The sequence below is a fragment of the Taudactylus pleione genome, unplaced genomic scaffold (assembly GCF_031769625.1).
Source record: "Taudactylus pleione unplaced genomic scaffold, aTauple2 ptg000642l, whole genome shotgun sequence".
In the NCBI taxonomy this organism is placed as follows: domain Eukaryota; kingdom Metazoa; phylum Chordata; class Amphibia; order Anura; family Myobatrachidae; genus Taudactylus; species Taudactylus pleione.
Window position 1 is genome coordinate 1629855 of NW_028285044.1, and position 17794 is coordinate 1647648.

Consider the following 17794-nt stretch of genomic DNA (forward strand, 5'->3'; position numbering starts at 1 on the left):
AGATTTGAGTTTGTGATCTCACCCGAGTTTTACGAGTGAGATTAAAGAACGCTTTCCCAACTCACCAGAGTTTGCCTTTAGTAAATTTGCGAGATGAAAAACATGCCTAAACTCACCCGAGATTGCAATCTTGACAAAAATCGAATCTTAGTAAATTTACCCCTAAGACTGACCTGATAATCTTCCCACCCTACCAAATGACCTCACCTCCCACAATTATATTATCTATTGACATCTCCTGTAGCCCACAAAAGCACGGCCTTGGAGTTATCCTTGACTACAGCCTCTCCTTCAAACCACACATCTAGTAACTCTCGCAGTCCTGCCGTTTCCATCTCAGAAATATACCCAGGATCAGAACTTCTCAACCTGGAGGCAACAAAGACCCTCATCCACTCAATGGTCATGTCCACACTGGATTACTGTAGCCTCTTATCTGGTCTCCCTGACTCCCACCTCTCATACATACAGTTGTACATATAAATCAGTATGGATGCAGTGGTCTCCTGAGTGCAGTGATAAAAATAAAATGCTTTATTAGGGTCCTAGTAATATTATCCAATCATAATGGTAAAATCCATAACTCTGAAGATGAAGGCAAATGAGTATCTCAGAGGACATACTTTGCGCTGTAAGTAGCCTGGTGAAAGGGTTTTACTGCTCTCAGATATACTCTTCAGTATGATAAGCAGTGCAATAGAAGCTCATATGCTTCCAATGCACTCCCATAGCAGTGCAATATGCAGTAAGTTGGGTCCGTAGGGCCCGGGACACAGGAATTTATCAGTGCTCAAAGTACTCACTTGGTCCTGAACAACATGCGGGGAGAATATGCAGCTTGGGCTGCTCCATAGAGTTCAATTCCTTACTAGAGCCCTACCTGTGTGGAGTTTGTATGCCCCCCCTGCTTGCTTGGGTTTCCTCCTGGCACTCCAAAAACATACTGGCAGGTTAATTGGCTGCTGATGAAAATGTACCCTTAGTACGTGTGCGCACATGTTTGTTAGGGAACAAATGGCAGTATCCTTTGAACAGTGCTGTGTAATTTGTGGTGATATATAAATTATACAGCACAGCACTGAAGTCATGGGTTCGATTCCCACCATGGCCCTACCTGTGAGGAGTTTGTATATTGTCCCTGTGCTTGCGTGAGTTTCCTCCGGGTACTCCAGTTTCCTCCCACATGCCAAAAATATACTGGTAGGTTAATTGGTTCCCAACAAAAATTAACCCTAGTGTGTGTGTGTGTGTGTGCGCGCATGTGATAGGGAACATAGATTGTAAGCTCCACTGGGGCAGGGACTGATGTGAGTGGCCAAATATTCTCTGTAAAGTGCTGCAAAATATGTGTGGGCTATATAAATAACTGGTAATAAATAATAAAATAAATAAATTAGGGTCCTGCATCCAACACTGTAAGGGACCAACTTTGGGGGGTGGGAAACCCATAGATCGGATTGTCAAGTGTCCTGTTTTAGGGATTTTTGGAAAATTGGCAACTCTCTACATATATGGTTGGCTTTCCCAGTGACCAAGAGAACAATCTTGACATAAACACTGTTGTTTTTTTTAATTGAAAAATGTATACTTAATAAATAAATGGTTGTTTTTTCAAACTCAGAAAAACAGGTTGAAAAATCAACATATGTACTGTATTAATGAGAAACTAACTCAGTGTATCCCCAACCTCGGTCCTCAAGGCACACCAACAGTCCAGGTTTTAGTGATAACCATGCTTTAAGCACAGATGGCAAAATCAAAATAAATGAGGTGCCAATTAAGACACTAGTGCTCAAATATGGCTATCCTTGTTATGGTGCGTACACGCGTAGCGATCAGCCAGTGATACGATATCGCTGGCTGATCCGTTATGCGCCCTCCCTGGTGTGCTGGATGATTGATATCGATCATCCAGCACACCACCTACTTACCGACGACTATATAGCGACCCACGATCAACGATCGCGGGACCCTATAGTAACTTGCTCGATATCAAGCAAGTTGATTGGCATCCATGGGCGATATCGCTATCGTCCATATATTGCCGCGCATCGCTGGTCGATGGCAAGTTGGTAGGGACCATTTAAAAGAGCGATTTGAAAGATAACTAACGATCTCGTTAAAATTGTTATTTTAAATCACTACGTGTGTACGCACCATTAGTGTGCCTTGAGGACCGTGGTTGGGAACCCCTGAGCTGATATATTAGAGAATTTTAAAGTAGTTCCAGAAACTGGTCTGTCCTGATCTGCAAATCTGGATTTAAATAAATGCCAAACATATTAAGAGAATATCTGGTTTTATTATTATTCCCTGGATGTCTTTTTCTTAACCTTCTCAATTATAAAGCAAATTGAAATGGACAGTCTGTAGTTTCTATTTACCTTTTATTTCTTTAGAACTAACTTTACTACTGTGACCTTTTCATTCGTTATATAATTATACAGGAAGTGAAGTTTATATACACTGTGTGACCTTAAGTAATATCCAAATTACTAAGCATGACATAAAATTCTACTCTATAATGTATAAAGAAACTATACAACAAGAGAAAAACTGAACTGTGTTAGTAATCTAAAAAGGGACAAACTAAATATGGTTTCCTCCAAACTTTAATGGGCGTTTTATGATTCTTTTACTTATATAAAGTTTTACATTTCCCTCATATTGTGTGCACCGGTTTTTCTCCTAGGAAAAAAAAAAAAAGAAATGTATATAAAATGCTGAATGCGTGTGTGCACTGCGGCGTTCGCGCATGTACAATAGTAAACATTCGTTTGTTCTGCGAATATATCGGCATTGCATCTGTCTATGAATCAGGCCCTCTGCCTCTTACAAATGGTCTGCCTTACAGCGACTTTATAGACCAACAGCCACAATGGTTATTCTGCTACTTTTACTAGGGAGTATTCCCCACATCTTTTACATTGTAAGCTCAATTGGGCAAGGCCATCAGCTTCATTTAATTTTACATAATTGAATACACTAATTTAGTTATTTTGGTCCCCTCGATGTAGAACGTTGTTGAATAATATGTTGTGGTTTTATAAATTAAGCATAATAAGCTCTGAAAATGTTTTAAAAATTTAATATTACTCCATCATCATAAATAGACTCACTAACCCTTCACTGTCCCCAGTGCAGTGCAGGGAACTCAAATCACTCCCACTCCCAGCTGGACTTATGACCTAGATCACTCATCACTCTATACACCTTTACTCGATGGGATCATAGATTCTACTTTCCCAGTTAAAGTAAAAGATCACAGTTCTGCTGCTAACCTGCAGAATTCAAGCACCAGAGATACAGTATTTGCAGGGCCAAACTAAAGGAATAAAAATATACACTGTTAACATAAAAAAAAATTGTGGTAAAATCATGCCTTATTTAACAAATTCGTGCACCCAGAGATGTTTCAGGTAGACTTACCTGTTTACAAAAACGTAGGAAGCCTATAGAATAAGTCTTTCCCCATAGGCAGCAAGTGCCATATATACAACTGGACCTACAAGAGAAGGAGAAAATGAAAGACGCTATTTAAAATATACCATAAACACTTAAAATGTTATCAGACAGGTATTTTAAACCTATATAATGTGCAGTTTATTAAAATAATGTCAGAGATATAAAGATTTACCAATTAAGAATTTAAATCATTCATTTAATGAATACACAATGTAGATTCTTAAATTACTTACTCTAATGCTTTGCAGTGTGATGTACCTTATAATAAGTCGTGCTATAGGTCATTTAGCTCTGGCATTATGTGCAAAGACTGCTAGGAAATGTAAAAAAAACAAAAAGTATAGCACCTATTTGAAGCACAGACTTAACACTTTCCAAGCTTAATATAGAAATGCAATGCCAATAGTTCTTCCAGTAACTTTTTACATAGTGAGAACATAAGCTTTTACACTGATTCTATCCCCTCACTGACCACTAGAAGCTCATGGTTATTATGCAATAGTTCAGAGGTTCCCAAACTCGGTCTTCAGGGCACCCCAACAGTCAAGGGTTTCAGGATAACCATGCTTGGGCACAAATGACTTAATTAGTACATCAGTCTTTTGATTTAACCATCTGTGTTCAACCATGGAATCTCTAAATCCTGGGCTGTCAGGGTGTCTTGAGGCTCGAGCTTGTGAACTTCGACAATAGTGTAAGAAATGGGTGGACTAAATGCTGGCCGGCTTTGTCAGGCCCCACAGCAGTTGAATAGACTGCTTCTATGTACTATGGAGTGAGTGGGAGAGGAAAGTATTTACAAAACAGAAAAAAAAAAAGGGTGGGGGGGAATACAAAAAACAAACAAGGGACAGAAATAGATACAGTAAAAAGAGTGAAGAGCGAGAGAGCGCTTAGACACTGAGGGCATGTGCAGTACAGAATAATCACCTATCTGCATAATAGAGTGCTATCATATGGCACCTCTATTGGCACTGAGAATTTTATACAACAAACATGGTAGGAGCTTGGCACTGGGTGTTTAATTGCTCCCACATAGTATATCTGCACCCTTGCAGCTCAAAGCTCAAACACTGTACAATGGGACCATTAGCAACGGTGACAATAGAGTGGCCGTTTGATACAAACTAAGGGGCTATTGAGAGTTGTGTGATCACAGAGATCCATCAGGCCTTCTGATTTCTGATGTATAGGAGCAGTGTGGGCACACATATGTGGCCAAGTCTGAATACATTAAAAGATCTACATTTATTTCTGAGAACGCAATGCGGAAGCTGCTGAACTGCAGGCGACTTTGAATCATGTGTGGCAGGTAAGGGATTTGTGAACAGAAAATAAAAGCATTACATAAAAATGTATTTCCATGTACAATATATCCAAGCACTCACTCAATGGATTTCCCTCGGATCTCCGTCATGATATTGCTTTCGCCCCCAAGATATTCATAGCAAAGGCTTAGGAAGTTGTAGATGACAAAAGCTGTAAATAACAAGCTGTGTTAAGTCTCTATACAAAAAACCTATACAAACCTATGTAGGAAGGTTATCTAGCTTCTGACTGAACCGGCCTCGGAATGAATGTACACGTGTCTACCGGGGCCGGGGGGGGGTTTGGGAGTGCCTAACCCTAACCTTCCCCCGGGGGTGCCTAACCATAACCCCCCCCTACCCCTAGCCCGATTGATCCTAACCCTCCCCTTGGGGGGGTCCCTAACCCTAAGTCCTCCCCGGAAGCCCTAAAACCTAACCACCCTCCCCCCGCCGTGGCTGTCGGCGCCCGGCTTACCTTCGTTCAGTATGCCGGGCGTCGGGCTCCCGGGGTAGGTCTAATGACAGGTGTCAGGATTTTGACGCTTGTCATTAGTACCCTGTCGTGATTTGACAGTCGGGAAGCCGGAGGTCGGCCTTGCGACCATCGCCTTCCTGACTGCATCCCATGTGCACTTGTGGTACAGAAAAGAAAGGTTTTTGTTTTTAAACAAATATCTCCATTATTATTTCTAATTACCTTTATGAAATAATGAAAACAGACATATTTAAAAAATTTGAAGGAGGGACATTAATTCAAAATGTAAGAATAAATAACGTTGTTTGTATACAGATTCCTTAGATGATAGAGAGATGTGCTGAGCATTAAATTTAAGTGGATCTGACACCCAAATAAAATTCAAACTGTAAGATAAGAATGAATTAGCTGGTGATGTGTACAGTATTAGTAATAGATTATTGTGATGACCGTTCTGATTGCTACTGTAAAGCGCAGTAGCAGAGAATTAGCATATATTTCATATACTAATAAAATTTTGTGCACACTGGATTCAATAGCCAAAATGAGAAGAATTAAAAAAGGAGACATGCTACATACATAGGATTTCTGTTTTTATATATTTTACTTAGTAATTTTTTTATACTGAAATGCCTGCTTTACATTTGGTGCTCCATTGGTTATATTATATAAGAAGAGTTATCAACAGAGTATAGTGCATCGCTATACATAACTAGTCATTAATATCCCAACAAGTTCAACAGCACATAGATGTCCAGGTCCACATGAGGCCTTAAGCCAGCCACACACTAGACCAACTTACATCCAACCAGCCAACTAGTTGATTGGTTGGAATTAAATTCTGGTAAGGGATGAAAGCAAATGACAATCAGCAATTTGCTCCCAAATGCCGGAAAATGGACAAAACCTGTTGTTTGTTAAATGTTTGATCTAAACAATTTGTTCAAACTTGTCTGAACGACCATTTTCATCTGTTTTCTGGCATTTAGGAGCAAATTGCTGATCAGTTACTCCCATAGGTTACCAGATTTTCATTCCAACCAATCAACTAGTTGGTTGGATGAAAGTTGGTCTAGTGTGTGGCCAGCTTTATACTTAATACATGAGCTATACTATGCAAAACAGTTCACCTCCGAATTCACTACCTTCCTCACTGCCACATACTGTATGCTAACAAACCCTTGTTTCAGATCATTCCAAATGATGTACATCTGACAGAGTAAAACTACCTCCTAATGTCAATAATATTTAGGTAATAAGTAGGAGAGCTGTATAATTTCAAGACAGGTGATCTCTTGCGAACAATATAATTATCTAGATTGGCGATGCAAAGCGTTACCTACTTAAGGCCCCCATACATCAGAGATTGATTGCAGCAATCGTGCAATTTACAATCGATTGTGTATAAAAATCTTTCCCTTTTTCAATCAATTGTGGCAATTCTGCAATCGATGGAAAAAGGGAAAGATTTTTATACACAATCGATTGCAAATTGCACGATTGCTGCAATCAATCGCTGATGTATGGGGGCCTTTAGATCTACCCCATGCACATTGCCCAATTTTTTTATGTAATCTTTTGGAAAAGCCAATAACATTTACCAAAGAAAGATCGATCAATAGAACTGCTTCCTTGGTTCAAATAACTGACACTATAGAATAGTGTTCTATGGCTCTTACAATACTCTTTTGGAAAATAAAAACAATCTGGGTGTAAGCAAATTCTCCAAAACAGAGTCCAGTAATTAATAAATGGTGCACAAACACTGAACACAAGTAAACGGGCCTATTAATGAGAGCTTACAATCTTAAAGGGGTTTTACCATTTAAGGAAAAAGCAAACAATCTCACAAAAATGTGTATTTTGCACATTAAGATCAGGCAAACATTGTATTTGTGTGCACGTAGTAGACAGTTTTAGTGACAAGGCCCTATCACATGAGTTCTGATAAGCTTTCTGAGCCAGCTCACAGCATCTGAATTCAACCACTGATATCAGTACAAGTTACTAGCACACATACCAACACCTTGAAAAAGGGATGAAGCCATAAACATTCCTGCCATTTAAAAGTTAAAAATACATAAAGGATATAAAGGTATTGTGCCTAAAGGGACTTGTGCATTCCTGCACAGAAAGAATAATAATAAAAAAAAAAAAATAATAATTATATATATTTATATATATATATATATATATATATATATATATATATATATAAGATAAATTTACTATATATGGAAAAATGTATATTACTTTATTGTTTACACCATAATGAATAGGTTAAAAGGAAGAAATAATGGAAAACCTCTAATATAGTGTTTCCCAAACCCGGTCTTCTTGTTCCACTCACAGTCCAGGTACTAAGGATATCCATGTATGAGCACAGGGGGCTTAATTATTACCTCAGTCCGTTTGATTTACCCACCTGTGCTGAAGCTGGTATATCTCTAATGTCTGGATTGGCTTGAAAAACACTGCTTTAATACAATTAACTTCCAGTATTTTTAGGCTTGTTAATTTTTTTTTTTTTACATTTGTACTTGCAAGAATAGCCACTAGATGGCTCATCTCCTGGTTTATTTTCTTTCATAGCAGTTCAGTGAGGCTGCTAATTTCAGTAGCTAGTGGTATTGTTGTAAAATATGTAGCATTGTATGACTATGAGAATATGTATTGAGACGTGGGCGATGTGGTAAGTCAGCCAAAAATACTAGTTTTCACTTACATAAGGGGGAAAAATCCCTTTATTATTTTTTACATTTAAATAGCGATATAAAATGGAGTTCTAGCAATCAATGAAATTACTATAACTGCATAAAAAGGTGACTATCATTCGGCGATAATTTGAACTACTCAAACAAGCACATCCCAGTCCTCCATAACTGGAGTTTGTCCAAGAGCCAAGGACCTTCCAGCACTTGACAGCCCGTGGTGACAAAAGCAATGTGTCCGGAAACACATTTAGAAGTCTCTGTGTTATTAAACAAATAGCTTATCAGACAAAACTGGACCCACCAGACAGAAATAATTAGTTCTAATATACCTAGAGTGCAAAGGCAGCAGGTGACAAAGCAGCTCAAGAGCAAAATGCTGTCTAGTATGGGAGTATAGCACTGGTGAGAGAAGGGCAGCACAACATAGTGCATGTAAGGCAGTGCTTCTCAAACTCAGTCCTCAGGACCCCACACAATTCACGTTTCCCAGGTCACCTAACAGGTGCATTTATTATTAACTCACTGACACATTTTAAAAGATCCACAGGTAGAACTAATTTAACTTGTGATTCTGTGAGGAGACCTGGAAAACATGCACTGTTTGGGGTTCTAAGGACTGAGTTTGAGAACCTGTGATGTAAACCATACACTGAAGGAGGCTGAAAAAAAAAAAAAAAAAAAAAAAAAGAATAGCCCGCCTAAACCGTAATGACTGAGAAACATTGGAGAAGGAAACAAGGGGAGATAGCAGAAGGGAAAATCTCAGTAAGAGAGCTACATTGTGGATAGCACGTTATCAGCAATCCATGAGGAAAGTAGTGTTTACAGAGACCAACAGTGCACAGATTATCTGCTGCAGTGACCCCTTGGGAAGTGGTTGCCTGTATATTGCTAGGAGACAGTACAGCAAAGTCGGCATTCCCAGCCACTGACACTTAACACCTTTCAGTCTGAACACTTACAGAAATACAATTAAAGGACGTTAAAATGGTCAGAAACAGCCATCAGATTTTATATTAGCATAAACAGGTCTTCCCTGATCTCTGATGAAGTATTGGTTGATACAGGAGCCCCTTTAAGTTCCTGTCACAGAACATGCGCCAGCATAACATCAGGCCAGAGCTGCTCATGTGACTGGAGGCGACAACCAGAAAGAACAGTCTGGGAGCGACTTACAGCAGTAAGTCATATAAGCGACCCTGACAGGACAATACTTTATAGAGGAGAGCGCGCAAATAAGACAGGTTAAGTACATAGATTTACATTTTTTCCAGATTAAAGTTGAAACTTATTTTTTAAGGACTTCCTTTGCAGATTTGGCTGTATTCCTTAAAATACTGTATATTGCATTGGACAGAAACTGTGACATTGTGGAGATGCTGCATTGGTTTGAATTAGCAGTGGAGCAAATCCTTTGGCACATTAGTGCCCCTAAAGGATCTATTTGCCATGGGTGGCAGTGGGAGAGCAGTAATTCTCATTATCTACATTTCCGATCCACCGCCAGAAGCCCCAGCGAAAACCAAGCTACTCAGCAAGGATTGCCTCCCATCCCTGGCAGCCTAATAATGCTGGGAAAAGAGGAAGTGCTATGCACATGTGCATATTGAGAACACAACGGGGATCCAGAAAAGACTCTCGTACTTCACTGGACCCAATAAACAAGCAAATGTGCTTTTCAGTTGGAATTAGTTTATGGCGGAAAAGCAGAGCTTTTTGGTGTTTAATAAACGGACTCTGTTAGAAGTTCCCATGGAGGTCTATAGAGACCATGATAAGCAGCGCAAAATGGGTTAGAGAAGTCTGCAATTTCTTCTGGGTGCCCTCTTGATAAATTGCATAAAGCAGTGACACAGTCTTTTAGACTTCATATAAAGACCCCTTTATAACTGATCCAGCCATTCCACATACTGAAGACTGATATATTGTTTCAATGGCAAACTGGAATGCTTTATAGTAGTATCTGACTTGCTACTTTTGGCCAAGATAAAATAAAAAAAAGCAAAAAGAAACGTTGTCTCTAGTTTTATCATAATGGGAAATGGCAGAACACTCACTGCTCTTTGACAAGCTATGCATTTAAAATAAAACATAGGAGGGCCATGTGTTACTCAGCAAGGAGAGGTGGTCAGTAAAACATACAGATTATAGAATATAAAGTAACAGTCAGCATGCGCTTTCTTGGGAAACAATTTAACAGACACATAATGACAGGTCATACTCTGTTGGGCTATCTTATTCGAGATGTACACCTCTCGTTGTCTGGGTGTGTTTATTATATACAGACACACTTACCCTCATAGCAATCCCGGACTGTATCAAAGTACACATAGTACTGGTCATTGGTGAAGAAGAGCAGACTCAGCCAAGAATCAAAAGCGTATATAGGGACAATGAAGAGAATTCGTACAATGTGCCGCTGCTCATTAGGGCAGCTGTAGGAGCGGAGGTGCATGTAGATCTAAGGAGAAAAATGGATAAAAAAGTTATGTATAAATATAAACATGTAAAGCTTATGCTACATGACACAATCCCACAATCTTATAGAAATCTGGCTTATGTGGTATAACCAACACGTGGGCTGATCCTGCGTTTGGTCCAATCAGTGACAGGATCAGTGTTAAATATGACCACACAGAACCAGGTTTCTTCCTGCTTCACTGCGGCCTGAGAGTGCTGCCCACAAGCAGATTGTGATAATCTAGCTGCACTGACCAACATGGACAATAATCAGATCAATGTCAGACTCATTTTTTGCGCCACCCTATGTAATCACAGGCATCTACTCAATACTAGCTACCATAACCAGCATGTGGTAAGCTATAGCTATCATGAGAAAACAATTATCTAAAAATAGGAGTGTGTTCACTATTACCACATTTAAATTTATACAATCATGTGAATAAGAATATTTTCACACACGATCATTAGTCTCACAGTAAATACACTTATTAAATATATTGGGTGCAGATCCGGAAACGCTGCCGGTTATGGCTACTAATTCATATTCCAGAGGAGCATTGTTAATATGTTCTGCAAAATATTTTCTGCTTTGAATACCCATTTCCTATGACCCACATTTACCACCCTGTGTATCTGCAGCAAATAACTAACAGTCTGCTCTCATTACAGGCAGTAAATCTCATTTGTTAATAAAGAGATCAAGTGACCCTGATCACATGGATTTTAATTAGAATCATCCAAGCCTTGAAAAGAACTGAAAAGACAACTGGTCTCCATCACAAAAACAACACACTGCTTATATAGTGGGATGAAATGTTCTGACGTTTGCTAAAGCCAAAACCAGTTTCCTCAACACATTTTCCCCTGAAAAACTACATCCTTATCAAAGTTGGCAACATGTGCAAAATTCCCAATGAAAGTTGATTTATTTTCTTTTGGTTCCAGTCAATTTCTATTGAAACAAAAGATCAAAGTATGGGGGGAGGGGGTGCACAAATGAATAAAATGGAAACTGGGAGGGGAAGAGAACAGGGGTGGAAAATACAAAGGAGACAGGTTTATATTAATAAACTGCAAACAAAAAACGCAACCAGCGTAAAGGCCCCCATACATCAGCAATCGATTGTGGCAATTCTGCAATTTGCAATCGATTGTGTATAAAAATCTGCAATGTATGGGCTTCACAGATTGCAACCAAAAAGTGATTGGAATTGTTAAATCAGATTGTCTAAAGGCCTCCATACATCAGAGATTGATTGCAGCAATCGTGCAATTTGCAATCGATTGTGTATAAAAAGCTTTTCCCTTTTCAAATCGATTGCAGATTGAAGAATTGCCACAATCGATTGAAAAAGGGAAAGATTTTTATACACAATCGATTGCAAATTGCACGATTGCTGCAATCAATCTCTGATGTATGGGGGCCTTAACATATTGGATTTCACAGATGGATTGGGGCTGTAAATTGCTAGTGTATGGACATGATCAGCAGATTTGCAGACAGTTACTAGTAAAATGATGGGCCTTTCAAGATTGGTAGATCTGTGTTTGCTGCAATCGATCTGCAAATCACTGAAAAAGATCTGTAATGTATGGACGCAGATCGCTAGATTGGGAAATCCTAAAATCGGGCAATAAATCTTCAAATTGTTCAATTGTGGTTTTCTGATTACTGATGTAATCGGGCCTTAAGGTAGAGGTTCCCAAACTCCTCCATTACAATCCAGGTTTTATTGATATCCATGCTTGAGCACAGGTGACTTAATTAACACCTCAATTTGATTTAACCATTTGGGCTCAAGCGTGGATATGCTTAAAACCTGGACTGTAATGGTGGAGTTTGGGAACCTCTGGCGTAAGGAACAATGTAGTCTACATCAGTACTTCTTAAATCCAGTCGGAAGACTAACCATGCATGTTTTAGAGGTCACCTCACAGACCACAAGTGAAATAATTAGAATCACCTGTGGATTCTTTAACCATTAACCTATATCTTTTTCCGGCAAAACCAGTCAGAAATTGCCAGGTCCGCAGGAGAGTCTGGGGAGTAAGAGGAGATCCATTCTGCACAGGTGGAGAACGGATGGACAAATATTCTCTATAAAGTGCTGTTTAATATGTGCGCTATATAAATAACTAGTAATAAATAAATAATTTCCTCTTCAAAAACACAGCGGGGTGGTGCGGTCGCACTCTCTCAACTGAAGCACAGTTGGCTGTGTTCGCATCCCATCCGACCACGTCAATTAAAATAGGTCAGTCAGTAATGAACACACCTATACTCTAGCAATGAGAAATGGAAAACATGCACCGTTAGCGTTTCCTGAGGAATGGTCTGCATTAATATAACATGTTAAGGCTGAGAGGTTTTATTTAAACTCGCAGGGAGAGTAGTCTGCTTAAGTATGGAAGCACCTTTCCCCATCAGAAATATACACTCCACTCTAGGATATTTATTTTTGGGCAGGGTGCTGATCACTATAGAGTCCATTTTGAATTTGAAGGGTAAAATATTTGACACAACGCTACTCTACAGCTGTGTGGAATATGAATTGTAGGAACTAATGTGTGGCACAATAGTTATGCAAGATTAACTTTTCCCATTTAACTCCCCACATGCCCCTTCAGTGCCCCCCAGACAACCTCACATCCCCCCTCCAATGACTCAGACCACCCAAATGCCCCTTTTGTGCCCCTCAGTCCTCCCCACATGCCATCAAACCACAACACATGCCTCTTCACTGAAGATCATTGTTCCACAAAGTGACTGGACAGACCTGTATGCAGCATTCCAGCAGAGGGAGAGAAAAACACTGGCCACCAGAGAGGAGTGCATTCTGCAGGCACAGGGCAGCAATGGTGCCATCAGCAGGGTCTTTGCCGCTCTCACATATGTGGCCGGAGTGGGAGCATCTGCTCACACCAGACCTTGGGGAACTCTGCCAAGTCTCCCATGCCTCCCAGGACACGGCATGGTTTCTAGTAACATGTTGTGGGCCTGCCTGGAGGAAGGTAAGAAACGTGCTTTGGGCATTGGCGGTACTAATTATCCAATCATCGTAGCACTCCCCAAGAGGGCAGGGTGCATTTTTTCATTCACAAAATGGCCAGGGAGCAGCATGCTGCCAATTCTACCTGGCGGGAATGCTACTACTCATCACAAATAAACCAGTTCAGAATAGAGAAGGCTGAAGTTGACTGGGGAACCTTCAAAGTCTATATTTCGAAATGAAATTGTATCTTGGTTAGAAGTGAGCTTTAGTTGTGGTTGGGACATGGGGTCTTTTCTATAGCAGCTCATACAGCAATGAGAATATGGCCCAACTCATAGATAGATCTCTACAGGTTGAGTCTCCCATATCCAAATATTCCGAAATACGGAATAATTTTGGCATGACTGAGATAATGAAACCTTTGATTTTTGATGGTTTAATGTACACAAACTTTGTCTAAAGGCACAAATTATTTAAATTATTATATAAAATTACCTTCAGGCTATGTGTAGAAGGTGTATATGAAACATAATTGAATTTCATGTATGTACACAAAGTTTGCTTGAGCCACAAAATCATTAAAAATATTGTATAAAATTACCTAGAGGCTGTGTGTATAAGGTGTATATAACACATAGATGTATTCTGTGTGTATATTGGGGTCCCATTCCCAAGATATTTCGTTATGATATGCAAATATTCCAAAATACGGAATATTCCGTTATCCAAAATACCCCTGGTCCCAAGCATTTTGGATATGGGAGACTCAACCTGTACTTACATCTCATTGGGTGTTTTGTCATCTCTCAACCATTTTTCTTTCCATCCCAACATGATTAGCGGAATTCCCAAAGCTTTCTGAAAATCCATACAACATGGTCTGCCATGAACAATATTTGTATTCTCACACCTTGCCCACGTTCCATCAATTTGGAGCACCGGCTCCTGTCACTCAGGTTTGAGATGAATTCTACACAGTAAGCAGTTGCTTGTCTACCACTGGTGTGGGCGTGTGCCTGGGGCCTGCTGCCCCCCTAAGGTAGCAGGATGGCAGGGGGGTTCAGCAGGGATCTGAAGTAGGGTACTGAACGGGTGATATATCTATAGTGCATCTGCAGGTGTGTACAGCAGATATGTCTGAACGACGCCGTTCAGACATATCCAATCTGCTGTGCAGCACAGCAGATGAAGATATAACTTGCAGATATATTGTTTCATCTGCTGGTGTGTACGGGCGACCCGCCGATCTCCCATACATATGCCGCAGGGACCCGGCGGTGAGTGACAGCTTAACTGGGCGGGCAAATTTAAATGCCTGCCCAGTTGTGATGTCAGCGCTAACTGCGCAGGCACATCACCACAACAATTGGCAAGTTTGTATACGCTTCTCAATTGTTAGATACATTGGCCTAGTGTGTACCCAGCTTAAGAGGGCCTACACAGGAGGGTGAGAATGTGATGTTGAGTAGCGCCGGGAAGGAGTTCCCGGAGCTATTCAAATGGCTGCACTGTTAACCTGCAACTAGAGGATTTCTGCTTGCACCCTCCTGAAGTGTGAGCAGAAATCAGACTAAACTAGTGCCATAATGCTAGTTTCAGGCTTAGCGCATGAGCTGACAGCATCGCGTCCGGCACCTAATACGGAGAATGCAGGTTGCCGCTGCTAAACACCCGGCATTAGGCGCCGTACCCTGCATTTCCCGACTTGAGTGCAGGACACACTGGGGACAATGAAACAGCTCTGGGAACTCATTCCCAATGCTATTCAACATCGTATTTAAATTTATTTGCCCCCAGAATGAGGCTCAACAAGGAGAAGATGAGATGAATGAGAGGGTATCTGCAAAAAACATGTGCAGCTGATGAGTGAGCCTCTGCAGGATAAGAGCTGTTATTTATGATTTTAAGCCACTCCAGATAAATTTGTAAGCTGCTTAGCTGCCCACTGGCTAGAAAGGGTCGAAGTGGTGAGTCAAACACTCCCTATGGGGGCTAGGCTTATTACTTTTGGTGCAAGTTTACTTTGTTGCAAATTAAAGCACATTTATGTTGAAAATTTGCTGGCTGGAAATACTTTACTGGCAAACAAATCACTTACAGGAAAGCCAAAACCCAAAGCTAATTCACTGATCACAACCTATATATGTATATTTTTTACTGTTTTGTACAGTAGTCATTTTGTGAAAGTTTCACACTATTTTCTATATACTATAATACCACTTCTCTATGTATATACTATCGTTTTTAATAAACTAGGCTAAAAAGCCTGCAAAAAGGGTTAACCTGCATCCTCTCCTGCACACCCTGTCTCCTGTTGCCAGGTGCTGATTATGTTGCTAAGGAGGCTGCAGTGTTATATGATCTAAGATGCACCTGTCTATAGAACAGGTGGAAGGAGCGGCATTCATAGAGGTGGAAAATACAGACCGGATACATGCACGTACTAAATTATGTGGCATAAAATATTTATAAAGCACTGTATTTAGAAAGACAATTTAAGGTCACATTTTTTTATTGCACCAGCCATTTACCTATTGTACAAACACTACATAAATATATTATTTAAATTTACTGTACTCAAAAGGGGTTCCATGTACAAGTGTCAGTAAAGCCAGGGGGGTACAGTCTTTATTATAGTCTGACCACTTTTTAATATGGGAACAGAGAAAAGACAGATGATGGCACATTAATTGCTATGAAGTAATGGGCGGTTCTACTTTCCCCTGTCCCTGTATGGACATCGACTTCAGTAAAGTATTTGTGTTCATATTCTGGTACTTTAGAGACCAAGGACCAGCTCTACCTTTCTACCAAACATCGAACATAGGAGAGACTGCCATAAAAGTGCCTATTTGCACTTAGCCTATAACAAAAGACACTGACTAGTGTAATGCACACATGTATTTAGCAGGGCCTTCCTACCTATATATCTGTCTGTTATTACCCTATTTTGTTCTAGTAATGCGCAACGGAATATGCTGCACTATATAAGAAACTGTTAATAAATAAATAAATACATTTGAAAACACTTGTTTTGCATTGCGCTGTGGTTTTTGGGGTTTAGTGTGCACTTTTCAGATTTACCAGGAATATGCTCCAAGAGCAACAAAAAGAGCATGCATTCATTTAAACGTGTTCAGAAGAGTTATTTGAACACTCATCTGTACATAGCCATAGTTATGGTGCAACAAAGACTGAAAAGGAGGGGCTTTTCTAGGCTATTATTTACTTATGAAAGAGGTGTTCTTGCAACTGTAATGGAGTTTTATCATTTAAACCTCTGGTATACATTGGGGTTGATTCACTTATCCACGAGCGGGGCAATGTGCCTTTGCAATGGCATGGAAACGCCGGCAACGGCACAACAACTCGCCCTGGACCCGCACATGCTACCGCATGTGCCATATATGTGCGTATGGCTCAAGATGACATACTGCTTCAACAAAAAAAGAAAAAGGCAAAAAAAATAAATAAAAAAAATGTAATATTATAAATGGAATATGAGAAATCATTAGGTTATATAATATAATAATCCTCAAGAAGCTGAAAGAATGGCATTTCATTTTAAACTGAAAGATCAAAAAACACACAAAATAAAAACTACACTATGATCTGATGCTGGTGTAAAAAGCATTTCAATATACTCTCTAGCTTTACTAATTTGTGCCACCAAACATATGAAAGGATCGATGACCAATATAATATTTAGAAATAAAAACCTATAATGAGAATGGGCAAACCGGTGTGCATGAATGCAACAGATCCACTCCAATTGATTAAAAAATAAATAAAGTGCACTCATACATATTAAGATATTAAACAATAACTGTCTCCATATTGCTAAATTAGCACCATGGAAATAGATTTTATATACATAGATAGATAGATATATATATATATATATATATATATATATATCTATCTCTCATTTATAAATATGTATCAGAGTGGTATACATGTGTTTGGTATGAAATGCTCATCTGTGCGTTGTTACCAAATCACTTGACAGATCTGTCTGTATGTGTGGTAGTGGTGTACATACTAGTGATCAGCTGTGAGTGACATGTAATCGGCCAGCACACATGCCTCAGTAAAATGTGCTGCGTGTGACTAGTAGACTGTATAAAAAAATACATAATTATATAAAAAAAAGTTAACCCTCACCTATTCCTGATGAGTCCCTAGGTGGTTGGGTGGGGTTATGAGAACAGTTCATTTAACAACATACTTTAACAGAAGAATCTGTACTAATTGATGTTAAAAGTAAATGGAACATCGACCAAGAAAGTAGTCCATTTTATAAGCTTTCTGATGCATAGGAAATAAGAATAATCTAATTACATCAGTAATTAGGCTAATGTACCCCATTTTGCA

General features: G+C 39.6%; 1 protein-coding gene across 3 annotated transcripts in view; it reads right to left on the reverse strand.

Annotated features, from left to right (window-relative positions):
• The window catches only part of TMEM184B (transmembrane protein 184B), a 68449-nt gene that overhangs the window by 22931 nt on the left and 27724 nt on the right, over nucleotides 1–17794 (reverse strand). For all 3 annotated transcript variants that reach the window (XM_088455073.1, XM_088455074.1, XM_088455072.1), the window contains exons 4-6: nucleotides 10260–10425; nucleotides 4854–4944; nucleotides 3430–3505 (exon numbers count right to left, since the gene is read on the reverse strand). In XM_088455073.1, the coding sequence (XP_088311199.1) occupies nucleotides 3430–3505; nucleotides 4854–4944; nucleotides 10260–10425 (333 nt within the window). The remainder of the gene's footprint in view (nucleotides 1–3429; nucleotides 3506–4853; nucleotides 4945–10259; nucleotides 10426–17794) is intronic.